The sequence below is a fragment of the Salvelinus fontinalis genome, chromosome 18 (genome assembly GCF_029448725.1).
Source record: "Salvelinus fontinalis isolate EN_2023a chromosome 18, ASM2944872v1, whole genome shotgun sequence".
NCBI classification, from domain to species: domain Eukaryota; kingdom Metazoa; phylum Chordata; class Actinopteri; order Salmoniformes; family Salmonidae; genus Salvelinus; species Salvelinus fontinalis.
This window is the reverse complement of record NC_074682.1, coordinates 41045624-41062193: the sequence shown is the minus strand read 5'-3', so window position 1 is coordinate 41062193 and position 16570 is coordinate 41045624. Positions and strand designations below refer to the sequence as shown.

At 44.2% G+C, this 16570-nt stretch overlaps 1 protein-coding gene across 3 annotated transcripts; it reads left to right on the top strand.

The window, feature by feature from the left end:
* Positions 1 to 358: 358 nt before the first annotated feature.
* Positions 359 to 16312, top strand: LOC129815529 (SWI/SNF complex subunit SMARCC2-like). Of its 3 annotated transcripts, none has more exons than XM_055869434.1 (25): positions 359 to 500; positions 1331 to 1450; positions 1777 to 1862; positions 2087 to 2162; positions 2270 to 2362; positions 2476 to 2548; positions 2704 to 2773; positions 3077 to 3152; positions 4311 to 4558; positions 4860 to 4984; positions 5217 to 5276; positions 5513 to 5681; positions 6244 to 6315; positions 6466 to 6579; positions 7097 to 7250; positions 7413 to 7532; positions 7640 to 7702; positions 7910 to 8168; positions 8409 to 8570; positions 8734 to 8795; positions 9299 to 9425; positions 9554 to 9717; positions 11978 to 12112; positions 12262 to 12646; positions 12821 to 16312. In XM_055869434.1, the coding sequence occupies exons 1-25, from the start codon at positions 390 to 392 to the stop codon at positions 12877 to 12879; spliced, it is 3183 nt and encodes a 1060-aa protein (XP_055725409.1). In that variant the 5' UTR covers positions 359 to 389; the 3' UTR covers positions 12880 to 16312. The 3 variants fall into 3 exon arrangements, with proteins under 3 accessions (XP_055725409.1, XP_055725408.1, XP_055725406.1); XM_055869433.1 differs by having other exon boundaries at positions 2081 to 2162; positions 2479 to 2548; XM_055869431.1 differs by having other exon boundaries at positions 2081 to 2162.
* The last annotated feature ends 258 nt before the right edge of the window (positions 16313 to 16570 follow it).

Here is a 16570-nt window from a genome sequence, read left to right as displayed (position 1 = left end):
GGTAGGCCGTCATTGTAAATAAGAATTTGTTCTTAACTGACTTGCCTAGTTAAATAAAGGTTCAATAAAATAAAAAAAACAGGGAGACCACAAGATGGACATCTATTTTTAATGCTTGTTTTTATGTAGAAAATACATATTTATAATGTGGTAATGATTTCTCTCATCCCATGTCAAAACATAACTTAGAAAGGTAGGCCTACATTACATTCAATGTGCGCTCTCTGGTGTCCGTGTTTAAAACGATGCAGACATTATTACGCACTGCATTATCTTTATGCAATGACGCCACCTATTGTATATTTACTGCAACTACAGTGGCAGTAATGGGCCCACCGACTGCAGTATCTTCTTTCCACCACCAGGTCGCTGTCATCCTGCAGACAAAGATGGCGGTGCGGAAGAAAGACGGCGGCCCGAACGTAAAATATTTCGAAACGTCTGATACCGTCTCGCAATTCGACAATGTCCGCGTTTGGTTGGGCAAGAATTATAAAAAGGTACTGCCTGTTTTTTTGCTAAAGTAATAAATACACGCATTCACATTATCATAAATGAAGGAGGGCAATCCTAACAGCAAAACGAGTGAGCAAAGAGAAAGGAGAAGGAGGGTGTGAGATGAGATGGGTTGCAGGATAGTTCAGCGGTTTAATCCACACATTCACGAGACGGAAACAAAAGGATGCTGCGAAAACGTCTTGGGGAAATGCCGCGTTGCAAATTATGAACATAAATCCATGTTTCTACCCCCTTTTAGTAGAGGGGAATGAATGGCCTGTGTTGCAGGTTTTTGTTCAAGGGGAGGAAACCCAACTAGCTATCTAACGGTAATTTCATTGATTGCAGATGTCTATACTCCGGCTACCGCACCGGCAGCGCAAGTGCACAAATCCAGATGTTGAGCTGTCTTTTTACCGGCGCTTTCGGTTTTATCTTTCACCTCATTGCACGCCATGTTCTTTTAGGGCAATATATGCGCCTTGAGTTTTAATGACCCGCCCCCTTTTACCCCCTCCCAGATGGTGTGCAGAATTTTCTCATTATAGTGTTGCCAAAAAGCCCTGTCTATTGTCTCAGAGCATGCGCTCAGCCCTACCATTCTCAACCTGGCCCAGACAGAAATAATGCAAAGATTCACGTAAAGAAACCTGTTGTTTTTTTGACCATCAAATGAATTCTGTTTTTGTTAATTGTAGTGTTCAAACTGTCAAAGTTCTATGGTGGAACTAGAAAAAAAATCCTATTATCTCTCTCTCTCTTTCTCGCTATCTCACATGCACACAATTCTGACATTTCCATGTAAATCCTCTCTCTCTCTCCCATCCCTCAGTACATCCAGGCAGAGCCCCCCACCAACAAGTCTCTGTCCAGTCTGGTGGTCCAGCTACTGCAGTTTCAGGAGGAGGTGTTCGGACGACATGTCAGCAACCCACCTCTCACCAGGCTGCCGGTACAAACATACACACACACAATTTGGTATTGTGCTTCCCCTATTACACTATTCTAGGGCTCGCGAGTGGTTCAGCAGTCTAAGGCACTGCATCTCAGTGCTAGAAGCGTCACTACAGACCCTGGTTTGATTCCAGGCTGTATAGCAACCGCCCGTGATTGGGAGTCCCATAGGGTGGCGCACAATTGGCCCAGCGTCGTCCGGGTTAGGGTTTGGCGGGGGTAGGCCATCATTGTAAATAAGAATTTGTTCTTAACTGACTTGCCTAGTTAAATATATATATATTTTTAAGAATACTGTATCTAACCCTCTGTCTTTCTGTTCAGATGAAGAGTTTCCTGGACTTTAAGTCTGGTGGGGCTCTCTGCCACATTCTGGCAGCAGCCTACAAGTTCAAGAGTGATCAGGGCTGGTAAGAGTTTCATTAAAGCCATCAGATTTTGTTTGGCTCACTACACATACATTCCCCTCAAATGAATTGAACCAAGTTGTATAGTTGAAAAGTTCTGTTTAAGATTAAACAAGATAGATTGATCCTTGAGATGTTTTCATTTTGACAATGATGTATTTTTATTGAAATATTTGACGAGGTTCTTTGAGATTTTTGACTCCTGTCTGTCTTCATGGCAGGCGCAGGTTTGACTTTCAGAATCCTTCTCGGATGGACCGCAATGTGGAGATGTTCATGACTATCGAGAAATCCCTGGTACAGGTCAGTCGTCCGTGTTCTTCTTTGGAAAACTATTTTATTTATTTATTGATCTGTGTCCCTCTCTTTCTTATTCACTCTCTCTCTCTTTCTTGCCATCTGTCGATTAGAACAACTGTCTGAGTCGACCAGTGATCTACCTGAGCTCTGACATTGAGGCCAAGCTGCTGGGGAAACTGAAGGACATAATCAAGAGGCACCAGGTAGGCTTGTCTTCACTGACCTAATGACAAAACTGTATATGGAGTACACATACAGTGCAATACAATACAACACAACATACAAACACAGTTAAGCAGAGTTTGTTTGCTGCCAGCAGGGCTCAGTGACTGAAGACAAGACATGCAGCTCCCATGTGGTGGTTCCTATCCCTGCCAGTCTTGAGGAGGGTGAGTCAGTCTAACATTATGTATCAAACGTGCCCTTGAGCAAGGCACTTAACCTTAATTGCTCTGTATAAGAGCATCTGCTAAATGACAAAAATGTAGTGGCTTGAAAATGAGGCCCCTCCCTCTCTGTCTCACCAATCCCCTGGTTGGTTCAGAGGAGTGGGTGCGTCCGGTGATGAAGAGAGACAAGCAGGTGCTGCTCCACTGGGGATATTCTCCTGACAGGTAGATACTGTCCATACTGGGGCCTCAGCCTGACACAATCAACTCAACCTTAGCCTTTAGCAGCACAGCATGCTTTAACACCGGCGACACTGACACTATCGAGTAAAGTCACACAGTGAATGTACACTAACATGCTCTCTAACCCATACCCACATCTCCTTTACCTATTCATACACCACAACAAAAGCAAACTGTTCCACACTGTTTTCTCAGCCTGTGTTATAGCACCATGTTGTGACATGTAGTGCACTAGACTGACACTAGTCTCTGACCTCCATCTGACCTATGTCCCCTGCTGCTCAGCTATGACACCTGGATCTTAGCCAGTGAGGTGGAGGCAGCTGTTGAAGATCCACCCAGCCCAGAGAAACCCAGGAAGGTCAGCACACATAGCTTTCTTCCTCTCTTTCTGTGTGTGTAAGGGCCCGAAATCGTTCTTGCCTACTAATTACAAAAATGCTCTACTATGTACTAACCATACTACGTAGCCTAGTATTTAGAACATACTGATAGTACCCGCCATTCATTCATTTTGGACAGGTCGCCTCGTCCCCTTGTCAAACACACTTGGGTCTGAAGTAGACGATTCTCTTCCTCAATAGCATGCAGCTAATTCGTATTAGATAAAGGGCAGAATGAATATGACATCCTATCATTTAAAGCATACAACATTTTTGAAATCTCATATACCATAAAACGTTCTATTTTCGCATATATACAGTAATCAGCGTACTATTTATTATGCAAGTACCGGTATCCGGACACGGCTCTGTCTCATATATACGTGTAAGAAATTATTAACATATATACATGTTCATGACCAGAGTGCGAATTACACCGTGATATTCGGGGGGGGGGGGTCTCTATATGAATTTGTTTTATGGGCCTAATAATAAAGATATAATTTAATGGTAAAAATTAATTACCTTTCAATGTGGCATGAGCACAACCAGTCACGGTGTTTTCATCTGTTTGTCAAACAAATTACTTCAAAAAGTAGGCTGCCTGCATGTTCAACCACTCCAAAACAATCCAAACAGTGCATCGCATGTACACTTACGCCATTACAAATCAGTGTGCCTAAAGACATTCAGCCATTGATAAGACCTACAATTGATGCATCTTGCTGATAAATGTAACTTTTTTGTAGGCTGAAAAGTTGGGACACATGAAATGGGGCTGAAACTGTTCCGTGGAAAACGAGAAGGGTCACCCAAATACACACGCTCAATTTACTACTCTAGGCTACAAATTGTAGGCCTGTTACCATGAACTTCAAATAGGCCTACCGGTAGCCAGTGATGTAGTGGTATTTGGATGCTTTTATTGTCATATTTACCACTGTAAAACATATTTACCACTGCATTTTAAGCAAAGAGTATAATATTAAATTAGCCTTATTTAGAGACCCCCCAATGTTGGACTTTTGTTGCATTTAGGAGAGCTAATGCCTCATTCAGAGGAGCTGAGCCCCTCCTGGCTCCCCCATAATTCACACCCTGTTTATGACATCATATTAAAAACTGTGTTTCTTCAGGTCCATGCCAAGTGGATCCTGGACCTGGACCAGTTTAATGAGTGGATGAATGAGGAGGACTATGAGGTCGGAGAGGGGGGCCCCAAGAGGAAGAGGATCTCAGCCAAGACCCTGACGGACGAGGTGACCACCCCAGGGGACGAGCGCCGGGATAAGAAGCCCGGCAGCGCCAAGAAGAGGAAGCGCTCCCCCTCCCCCTCGCCCACTCCACCATCCCAGGAGAGCAAGAAGAAGAACACCAAGAAAGGGTATGTGTGTGTGTGTGTGTGCTACCCTACTACCCTTTGTTTACTACTGTATAGGCCAGCCCAGAATGATGCCCTTTGTAGAGGTGTCATTGGGAGATCTGTAGATTGCTGACACACACTATGACTAAGAAATACTAGCCTTTAGATGCTATACAGTATGACTGACTGTGTGTGTGTGTGTGTGTGTGTGTGTGTGTGTGTGTGTGTGTGTGTGTGTGTGTGTGTGTGTGTGTGTGTGTGTGTGTGTGTGTGTGTGTGTGTGTGTGTGTGTGTGTGTGTGTGTGTGTGTGTGTGTGTGTAGGCCCACCACCCCGTACACTAAGTCTAAGCGAGGCCAGAGAGAGGAGGAGCCGGAGGATCTGACTAAAGATCTGGATGAACCATCACCTGTACCTGCTGTAGAGGAGATCACCCTACCTAAGACAGGTACACAACACACACACACGTACAGTACATATGACATTTTGTTAGTGAAAATTAACTCACACATACACTTTATTATGTAAGATTTTGACTCAGCCCATTGGCTTATCCTTCTGATATTTACGCTGGTTGAAACATCAGTATCATCATTGTGACTGAAGGTCAGGGGTTGAACTAAAGTCTTGTGTCACAGGAAATGCAAACCCCCTCCCTCTCTGTCTCTGTCTCTCTTTAGCCAACACTAAGAAAGACTCTGAGTTGACACCAGTGAAAGGAGGTACCATGACAGACCTGGGTGAGTTCCCTGAACTACTTCATCAATACAATACTTTCTGTATTGTTCCATATGCACACAGATTATTTAAATGTTTTGCTGTCACAGTATCCAACCTGATACACAACACACACATCACATCATAACTTTACATCTCAGTGTATACACTGTCTGCAGGGTGAGGTCACTATATTTTAGCTTAATCAATCCTTTCTGTCCCCCTATGTTCATTATCTCCTCTTTTATCTCTTGAACAGATGAGCAAGAGGATGAATCCATGGAAATTGCAGAAAAGGAGGAGGAGGAGGGCTCTCCGAGTGTGAAAGGAGAGCCGGTGAAAGGGTTGGACCTCCATGAGGACAACGTGACTGAGCAGACCCACCACATCATCATTCCCAGCTACGCTGCATGGTTTGACTACAACAGGTAGGCTACACATCCCCCCCACCCCCGGATCATCAGCCTTATAGTGTTAAGTTTTAGAGTTTGTTTCGTGCAATGCTACACATTTGGTCATGGGGCGTTGAGAAGATTTTGCAATTTTATAACTAAATTCATGCAATTCTACTCATTGTGCCATGGAGTAGAGAGGACAATGAGCTGTTTTAAAGCACATTTCCTACAGTTCTACACATTTTGCCATAGGGTGGAGAGAAATGTTTGCAGTTTATAATATAATATCTGAGTGAGACTAACTAAATCAATGTGGGTCCCCCGGGCGGTAATTCGACCATAACAAGTTTAGATAGCTGGCCGCTAACCTAACTTAGCAATCTAAGAAATGTTAGCTGACATGGTTAACTATCAGTGACTGACATAACAAGAAAAAAGCTGCTGATGAAATTGAACCTTGTGTATTCTACTATTCCCTGACTGGGGGGATTGATCCGAGGGTACGAGCTGCCAGTTGCCCATCCCTGTTCTAGAGAGATGTTCTTAAATGGTATAGCTAGTCTACTGTATGTTAACCTCGTTCTCTCTTTCCCAGTGTCCATGCTATTGAGCGCAGAGCCCTTCCAGAGTTTTTCAATGGCAAGAACAAATCCAAAACCCCTGAGATGTGAGTAAACCCATGCTAACATATTATTATTACACATGCCTAGCTTATGCACTCCTCTGTGTTATGCATAAAACAGCTTTCACACAGCTTTCAGGTTTGGAGTGACTTCACTATATATTCACTGACAATAATCTCTATCTCTCCTCACAGTTACCTGGCCTACAGGAACTTCATGATTGACACGTACAGGCTGAACCCGCAGGAGTACCTCACCTCCACCGCCTGTCGTAGGAACCTGGCCGGAGACGTGTGTGCCATCATGAGGTTAGGAGGACTCGGTGCACACAGGACATTTAAAACAGTCGCATTACAGTTTACTCCGTTTTGTAATTCTTATAAGAAGAGTATAATACTATCTTCGTTAAACCAGACCGCTGCGCTCAGATCAGGCTGGTTTAACACTGTAGAACAAGGGTGTCAAACTAATTTTGCCCCGGGGGCCGCATTCGGTCTTCAACGAGTTCCGGAGGGCCGCACTGCAAAAATTAGTCCTCTGGCCATCGTGTTTGGAATTTTCGATGCTGCCTGACTGTCTAGCTTTCATTTGGGTGATTAGAGAGATGGACACGGTCATGATACTGTATGAATGTAAGTCCATTATCATTTCTACACAGTTTCCATTTGGTTTTAGACATTTTAAAGTATATTGAGTTTAAAAAAAACACCTTTAGTCCAGATTTGACACCCCTGCTGTAGTACATTGTGTACACACTGTCATTGTTGTGTATTCTTGTCTTTTCATCTACTTCCTGTAGTAATATTTACCTACTCCTCTCCTCAGGGTGCATGCATTCCTGGAGCAGTGGGGTCTGATCAACTACCAGGTGGACTCAGAGAGCCGGCCCACCCCCATGGGCCCCCCGCCCACCTCCCACTTCCATGTCCTGGCTGACACCCCTTCCAGCCTGGTGCCCCTGCAACCCAAGGCATCCCAGGTATACACATACACACACACACACACACACACACACACACACACACACACACACAGATAAACACATGCACACGCATGCACAAATACTGATTGTATCTATATTTTGGTTCTAGATGTCTCTATTTGACTGTAGCTTCACTCCACTTCTCTCTGTCCCCTCTAGACTCCGGCGGCCCAGCAGATTCTGTCATTCCCAGATAAGGTGAAGGAGAAGCAGCCAGCCGACCTGCAGAACTTTGGCCTGAGGACAGACATGTACAGCAAGAAGACTGGGCCTCCTAAGGTATAGCTCACAACACTGCAGGACTGATGATGATCATAATGCACTGTATAGCTAACTATTAAAGAGTAGTGATGTGTTTCAGTGATATTACTTCTTCCTGTCTGCAGAGTAAGACTACTGCCAATGCCATGCGAGACTGGACCGAACAGGAGACACTACTGCTGCTAGAGGTAACTAACAACTGTCTCCTCCACTTTATTACCATTCAACAGAATGGTTCAACAAAATGCCCTTTAAGTCCAAATAAACTTAAAATTGAAAACGTGTTGAGAAGAACAACAACAAAAACACACAAAGCACTTATCTGAAAACAAAATCTAAGGCTTAATATAACATTATGATTATTAATATCAATCATATCATCCCTACCCTTTCAGGGTCTGGAGATGTACAAGGATGACTGGAACAAGGTGTCAGAGCACGTGGGCTCACGTACCCAGGACGAGTGTATCCTGCACTTCCTGCGTCTGCCCATTGAGGACCCATACCTGGAGGACATGTCCTCGTCCCTGGGCCCCCTGGCCTACCAGCCCGTCCCCTTCAGCCAGGCAGGCAACCCCGTCATGAGCACCGTGGCCTTCCTGGCCTCCGTGGTGGACCCCCGCGTGGCCTCCGCAGCCGCCAAGTCTGCCCTGGGTGAGAGGTCAACTCACTAACCGTCGGTCGGATCACACAGAGTAAAGACTGTCCTGATTTGTGTCAGATAATTGTTTAGTTAACCGTTATTTACCAGGAGGTGTCTTGAGGTTTTGGAATTTTTTCTCTCAAGAGAGACATTTTAGAGATGGATTGTGTATTGGATGTAGCGTTCAGCTGTTTATCTCACTCACTCACTCACTCACTCACTCACTCACTCACTCTCTCTCTCTCTCTCAGAGGAGTTTTCCCGAATGAAGGAGGAGGTCCCAGCAGCACTGGTGGAGGCCCATGTGAGGAGGGTGGAGGAAGCGGCGCGGGCCAGTGGCAGACAGGACCCCCTCTACGGCCTGGAGGGCAGCGGCATCGCAGGCACCAGCCTGGAGGAAGGAGACAAACCTGGTACAGCTTCCATCTACTATTATCTAAAACTATAGTCGTCTTTCGTCATGTTTACCCATAAGTATGTATGTCAATAGTTTATCGATCTGAATTGAAAAACGAGTTGCAGGTGGGGTAGACGTAAGGCTGGCTGACAACTCATCTGTCTTTTCTCTGCCTCCAGAAGAGAGCAGTGAGGAGAATAAGAGTGACAGCCAATCCAGTGAGGAGAAGAGGGAGACCAAGGTATGGTGTCTGTTTGGACTTCTACTGTACCTGTGTTTGCGTGGTTGAGTCTTCTGGCAAACCAGTTCTGAATTGTCTATGTTGTGATGATCGATGCTCAAGTATCAGTAAGGACGGCCTCCCGAGTGGCACAGTCATCCGGGTTAGGGGAGGGTTTGGCCGGCAGGGATGTTCTTGTCCCATCACGCACTAGCGACTCTTGTGGCGGGCCGGGCGCAATGCACGCTGACACGGTTGCCAGGTGCACAGTGTTTCCTCCAACACATTGGTGTGGCTGGCTTCCGGGTTAAGTGGGCATTGTGTCAAGAAGCAGTGTGGCTTGGTTGGGTTGTGTTTCGGAGGACGCACGACTCTCAACCTTCGTCTCTCCCGAGTCCGTACGGGACTTGCAGCAATGAGACAAGATTGTAACTACCAATCGGATACCACAAAAAATGGGTAAAAAAAAATCAGGTATCAGTAAAGAGCTGACCGAGTTGTCCTTATCCCCATGGTGATAACAGGAGAATAAAGATGGAGCCATGGAAGAGGATGAGAAGCAAGGAGAAAACGGGAAGAAGGAGGAGGAGAGAGGGAGAGAGGGAGAAGGAGAGAGAGAACGAGAGTCTGAGAAGACAGAGACAGAGATGGGTAATGTCTATGTCTGTGACTGTGACTTAATTTGAATGTATCTGTAATCTCTGTAAAATAGTGGATTCTGTCTCTCTTGCTCAGACACTAAATTAGGTGTGATTTCTATGTTTCCCACTCTGCATTAGGTGAGAGAGAGAAGGAGAAGGAAGGGAAGGAGGCCTTGGAGGAGGGCCAGAGAGAAGGAGAGAGCGAGGGCGAAAGCAAGGCAAAGGTGGAACGAGATGTGGGAGAGGGGAACCTGGCTACTGCTGCTGCCTCCGCCCTGGCTGCTGCTGCCGTCAAAGCCAAGGTCTGAATTCTGACCCTTGTTTAGCATTATGCCCCTAACCACAGATCTAGGATCAGATGCTGTATGTATCAAGCTTCTCAAAGTAGGAGTGCTGATCTACGATCAGTTTTGCCATAGTTCATACAATTACATTAGGAGGCACCTGATTCAAAATCAGCTCTCCTAGCCAACCCCCAGGGACTCAAAAATAGGCAGAGACTGCGGTTCCGGAGGTAACCACCCCGTCCCGCCCACCTGGATCCCTTTTCCCCACAGCTGAAGATCTGAATCACGTTCTGATTCTGAAACGTCCATGTAGCGTCTGCATACCAATCATTTGATCTCAATCAGTTTCATGGGATATGCATTTAGATCTTATTGAGTTATACAGTGTTGTTTCCAAGTAGCCTGTTCTGAATTATATACAGTGGAGCACATTTTTTTGCAGATAGTGTTAAACTGCATAGCTTACCTGTGTTTAGTTTCAATCAAAGCACATATTTCGCCTAACACGCTGTTGAGGCCACATGAGAGAAAAATGTGACCATTCGTACAATCATCCTAAAATCTCATAAGAAATGAGGTGGTGTTTTTTGTCTTCCAGTAACGTTATACAGTGCATTCGGAAAGTATTCAGGCCCCTTGACTTTTTCCACATTTTGTTACGTTACAGCCTTATTCTAAAATGTATTAAATTGTTATACTTTTCATCAATATACACACAGTACCCATAATGACAAAGAAAAAACAGTTTTTTAAGGAAATGTAATATCACATTTACATAAGTATTCAGACCCTTTACTCAATACTTTGTTGAAACACCTTTGACAGCGATTACAGCCTCGAGGCTCGAGGACGCTACAAGCTTGGCACACCTTTATGGTTCGGATCCAGGCTGTGTCACATCCGATGGTGATTGGGAGTCCCATAGGGTGGCGCACAATTGGCCCAGCGTCGTCCGGGTTTGGCCGGGGTAGGCCGTCATTGTAAATAAGAATTTGTTCTTAACTGACTTGCCTAGTTAAATAAAGGTTACATTTCTCTTCAGATCCTCTCAAGCTCTGTCAGGTTGGATGAGAGCGTTGCTGCACAGCTATTTTCAAGTCTCTCCAGAGATGTTCAATTGGGTTCAAGTCCGGGCTCTGGCTGGGCCACTCAAGGACATTAAGACTTGTCCCGAAGCCACTCCTGCTTTGTCTTGGCTGTGTGCTTATGGTCGTTGTCCAGTTGGAAGGTGAACCTTCACCCCAGTCCTTTAGGTGCCTTTTGGCGAACTCCAAGCGGGCTCTCGTGCCTTTTACTGAGGAGTGGCTGGCCACTCTACCATAAAGGCCTGATTGGTGGAGTGCTGCAGATGGTTGGCCTTCTGGAAGGTTCTCCCATCTCCAGAGGAACTCTGGAGCTCTGTCAGAGTGAACATTGGGTTCTTGGTCACCTCCCTGACCAAGGACCTTCTCCCCCGACTGCTCAGTTTGGTCGTGCAGCCAGCTCTAGGAAGAGTCTTGGTGGTTCGAAACTTCTTCCATTTAAGAATGATGGAGGCCACTGTGTTCTTGGGGACCTTCAATGCTGCAGAAATGTTTTGGTACCCTTCCCCAGATCTGTGCCACGACATAATCCTGTCTCGGAGCTCTACGGACAATTCCTTCGACCTCATGGCTTGGTTTTTGCTCTGACATGCACTGTCAACTGTGGGACATTATATAGACAGGTATGTGCCTTTCCAAATCATGTCCAATCAATTGAATATTCCACAGGTGGACTCCAATCAAGTTGTCAAAACATCTCAAGGATGATCAATGGAAACAGGATACACCTGAGCTCAATTTCGAGTTTCGTATCAAAGGGTCTGAATACTTATGTAAATAAGGTTTTACTGTTTTTTGTATTTTCTTGCACAATGAAAAATATATACTAAAAACAGTTTTCGCTTTGTCGTTATGGGGTATTGTGTGAAGATTTATGAGATTTTTATTTTATTTAATACATTTTAGAGTAAGGCTGTAACTTAGTCAAGGGGTCTGAATACTTTCAGAATGCACTTCAGTTCTGTTATGTAGTCGGATCTGCAGCCGGTCTGTAAAACATATCAGACCCTGTATCAGTGATTAGGGACAACTTCTACTATCTCAGTTACTCATTCTGATGATCAACCATGGATTGTTCAGTATATGTCTGTGCTATTTTCACATACTAAAGATGATTTTTCTCTACCTCTCCACCATACTTCTTCTCTCTCTCTTCCTCTACCTCCCTCCTCTCTGTCTTTCTCTCTCCATAGCACCTGGCTGCGGTGGAGGAGAGGAAGATCAAGTCTCTGGTGGCTCTGCTGGTGGAGACTCAGATGAAGAAGCTGGAGATCAAACTGAGACACTTTGAAGAGCTGGAGACTATCATGGACCGAGAGAGGGAGGCTGTGAGTCAGGCAGTAGCGAAGCATTATGGGGGATGTCGTTTAAGTGGACTTGATGGTTTTGTTAATTGGTTTTTGCTTTGTTGGTTAGACTGCGCATTTACGTGTGTGTGTGTGTGTGTGTGTGTGTGTGTGTGTGTGTGTGTGTGTAGTTGGAGTACCAGAGGCAGCAGCTGCTGGCAGACCGTCAGTCGTTCCACATGGAGCAGTTGAAGTATGCAGAGATGAGGGCGCGTCAGCAGCACTTCCAACAGATCCAGCACCAGCAGCATAGCCAGACTGGAGGCCCACACCCCGCCCCGGCCCCCACGGGCCCCCCACCCCAGGGCCCCTCAGCCACCCAGTCCCAGCCGGCCCCCAGTATCCCTGCACCACAGCCAGCTCCCAGCCCAGCACCCTCTGCCTCCTCCGTCCCCATGACTGGCCCCTCTGCCCAGGCCCAGCCCACTGAGCCCCAGCCGCCCCCCAGTGGTCCTCACTCCTCACCTCCCCGCCCGCCAGGCCACTCCAGCACCAACACCACCCCAACACTCCACGGTGAGTCACATTTTTTATTGACCAACTGTGAATTTTCAGTAATTACCTAATACTGTATGAAGGTGATCATGTGACCCATTGGAATTAACTTCAACTGTACTGTTGAATGTTTTTGCACTATGTTTGTATGTTTGTGTTACACATCTCAAATTCTTCTCCTCTTTTTGAACTCAGAGTCCAGCGCCCCTGGGGATACACTCCACTCCTCAACCGCTGCTCCCACTCCACAGTGAAAAGAGAGAAAGAGAGAGAGGTAGGGAGAGGAGGGAAAAGAGAGAGGGAAGATGAGAGAGAGAGACAGGAAAAAGGTCTTGGCAAACTGAATGACATTGACCACTTTGTACCTATGAATTCTGCCTGTATCATCTGAAAATTAAGAAGTCAAACTGAAGGAGATACAACAAACTTTGATAATTTTTAACATTTGGACTGGATGATTGACATGAGAAAGAAAAACAAAAGAAAAACATTCCATTCCGGAATTAATATTAGGTGGAAACAACCCGCTCAAAATTACTCCCAACTAAAAAGAAAATGCCAATGAAGAGTTTTCAAACAAACAGTCCCCTCGTCATTTTTACAGACATAAGTTGCTTAATTACTTTCACCCTTCACATCAGACCCAAGGTTAAACCAAGAGAGTATTGTCATGTAAATACATCACCTGACCTGAGGATATAAAGAGAACTAAAGGACTCTTGTCTTAGCAGTCCTCTGAAGAGTGGTGCTTTTGTTTTCTTCTATAGTGTATTGAGGGTCAGATGTTCCCAGCCATGTTCCCAGACGTACCTACCTACCTATTCTCCCAAGGTACCCTAGTAGGTACTTACAATTTAAAGAAGATTCAAAAAAAGATTTGTACTTTGAAAATATGTTTCTTCGGCGGCCATATCTGAAGACAAATCATTATTAACTAAGGGCTCTATTCAATCAGATCCGCTTTAGACAACATCCGCAAAGTTGTTGTTGTGGCTGTGTCAGAGGTGGAACTGCTTTAGAGCTGTCAAATACCACAAGCGGCTCCTGGCATTACACCTAAAGCGTACATTGCTATTGGCTGCATGAAGTAGCATTAAGGGATTTATTCAATCCGCATCGAGGAAGTTCAGCTTTACACCATGATTGAAATTTAAAGGCAGTGTTCCCGCATTAGCAGAGACTGTGTTCACGGTAAACGCTGCATACTGTATGTCAGCTCAATTGGAAAATACCATTACATTTCTATCCTGGAATCTGTAACGCTTTACAGATTGAATAGAGCCCTACAAGAATACCATGCAGCCTTGTTTATAAGTTTGAATACTGGAATGTGTGATGTAATCTACAACTCGATTAGGCTGATAGAAATCCTCATTATTTATTTGAATGATTTTCAATTTGAGCGTCATTATTTCTATATAGCCTACATTTTCTCGTTCTGAACTTCTAACGTGAGACGGGTATGGCTACATGATAACGATCAAGAGCAGCTGCTCACCGATTTGACAGTACCACCTCGAACACCGCCAAAACATCAGCTATGTGGGTGTCGGCTATCGCCGGTTAACGCTTGATCTGATTGAATCTAGGCCTAAATTGACCTGAAACACATAACTGTTTTCTTGTTTTTAACTTTTACTAGGATGTCATAGTTTCCAAATATGAGATCATCAATTGAACAAGTCACTGTATTTCATTGGATTGTTTGCTTGTTGTCCTATGTTAGTGAATGTGGCGTTATAGAGCTTTGGGGTTGGCCTGTTGGTTAGATGTAACCTAAACTAAAAAGTATGTGTGAGGGCAATGAAAATGAATGGTATTACTCTTTGTAATAATATCTGTTCCACTTGAAAACTGTCTCATCTTGCCCTACTGCCATTTTAGTTAGTAAGACTATGTACTGTTGACTGGATTTTCTGTTTACAATGCTGACAAATGATTCACTCCAATTTGAAGGGACAAAATCCCTATATGACTGAGCATTAGAAACCACTTAAAGTATTGAAGGGAAACATACTCCCAGAGTCACAGTGCCCCCGACGACCCACAAGGACCAGGTCACAATGTCCTAAAAGTCCTAATTTTAAAAGGACTGTGACTTAAAGGGACTGTGATAAATTCAAAAACTTTATTTTCTCTGTGTTTTATATATGTTTCCACACTATGAGGTTGGAATAATGCTGTAAAATTGTGAAAATTATGATAATGCCCTTTAGTGTAAGAGCTGTTTTCAGCTTGTTTTGCAAGGGTGGGGTTTTGGACTACATGGCAACATCACCAGGCGGTTTAAATTAATAGACCAATAACAAAGAGAGTTTGCCCTCCTCTCTGCCAACAATAGCTAGTTTTCAGGTTACATGTCCCTCCCATTATGCTCCTCCAATTAGTCCCCTCACTCAGACCACTTCGCCAGTCCTAGCAAAATTCTTGCTTGAGAAATTGCTTTTAGCTAAGAAGCTATTTTTGTTTTCAATTAAAATAATCAGGTACTTAATTGTTATCCAGAAATGATTTGATATTGAGATAAAAACATCTTCATTGGCCCTTCAACTCTATTTTTGAACATTCATATCTGAAACACTTATGAAACAGTTGGGCTTTTATAGAGCAGATCGTAATCACAAGACAAGCAGTAACTACACAGGATTCGTATTCATGGATGCGTCATATTTGGTTTCTGTCAGTATGTCTGGTCAGTATCAGTGAATCATACCATTGTAAAGATTATACTCTAAAGTAATGACTGGATGTAGGCTCCAGAAGAACCCTGTTAGCAACTTCAGATATAAGACATCACCGTCACAACTCTTCCTTCATTGATAAACCAACATGTTTGCCATTTTCTCCATAAGTCAGTGGGGTGAAGCCAGAGTTTTGGATGTTTGGGAAATCCAGATTTTTATAGTTTGTGTTTTTCCAATGACAGGTCCAACTCACATGAAGTGATTACTATGTAATGGAAGTGGCTTTAATGTTACAAAAGAACTGTGCAAGTCAATGGATCTCAAAAGTCAGTTCAGTTGAGAGAATTCTGTCCATTAATATTTGTAACAATATCTTTATGCATCCTTTCTATTTTTATATTTTTTGACTGTCAGGTTTTCCATCTTGTTTCTTTGATATTACTGTTTGCATTTAATTGCTGTATTTTTGTAACCTCCCTCACTGTCATGCGCGTGGTCCTAATAGGTCACAATGACCTGTCAGTCAGTGTGACTGAGCATGGGTGTGAATGCATACCATGAAGATCTGTTTTCCCTAAGAGTTCCTTCAGTTCCATCACCCACCCTGTGTTTGATTTGTTATAAGGGCTGAGGAATTGTGATGCTCATAGTTTGGTATGTTTGTATGAGAACAATCACGCACCAGCACATCACACACATTCTGACAGTGTCATATATACTCTGATGAAACTTGTCCAGATAGCCAGTGTTAGAAACTTCACTAGTCGTGACCATGGATGGACTGCTTTGGTCTCCATTGTTACAGTGTGGATTTCGTGATATGAAATACATGTCTGTTCAGTTTGTTTTTCATGATAACACAAGTAAAAATGAACCTTTCCTCAGTTAAACCGTTACCGAATTAGTGTCAGTTGCTCTACAGTTCGTATAAAAAAAGATGCTAAGGTTTTACTTACAAAAAATGTTTAAAAAACCATGTAATAAATGTGACATGTGTACGGTTTGGTCATTGTTGCCATCTTGACTGTACCATGGCAAACGTCAAGCTATGACAATTGTAGGCTGTAGTTCACTAAGAATTTTGGGGAGTATGACTATGGCTCTAAACACTCAACCCTTACGTGAAGGAAGACATCTTTCACTGGTTTTTGTTACATTAGGCCTACGGAAATAACCCACCGCTCCATCTGCACTGCAGGCACCACAAGAGGGCAGGCTGTGCGTGGCATCTTTGTACAGGGTCCCCCTATGCATGGGACAA

Bases quoted from the DNA above. Each gene is read 5' to 3' on its own strand.
- LOC129815529 (XM_055869431.1), top strand. From the start codon at position 390: ATGGCGGTGCGGAAGAAAGACGGCGGCCCGAACGTAAAATATTTCGAA. The intron at 3,153-4,310 runs GTCAGCACACAT...GTGTTTCTTCAG, and splicing joins GCCCAGAGAAACCCAGGAAG to GTCCATGCCAAGTGGATCCT. The intron at 7,703-7,909 runs GTAACTAACAAC...CTACCCTTTCAG, and splicing joins AGACACTACTGCTGCTAGAG to GGTCTGGAGATGTACAAGGA.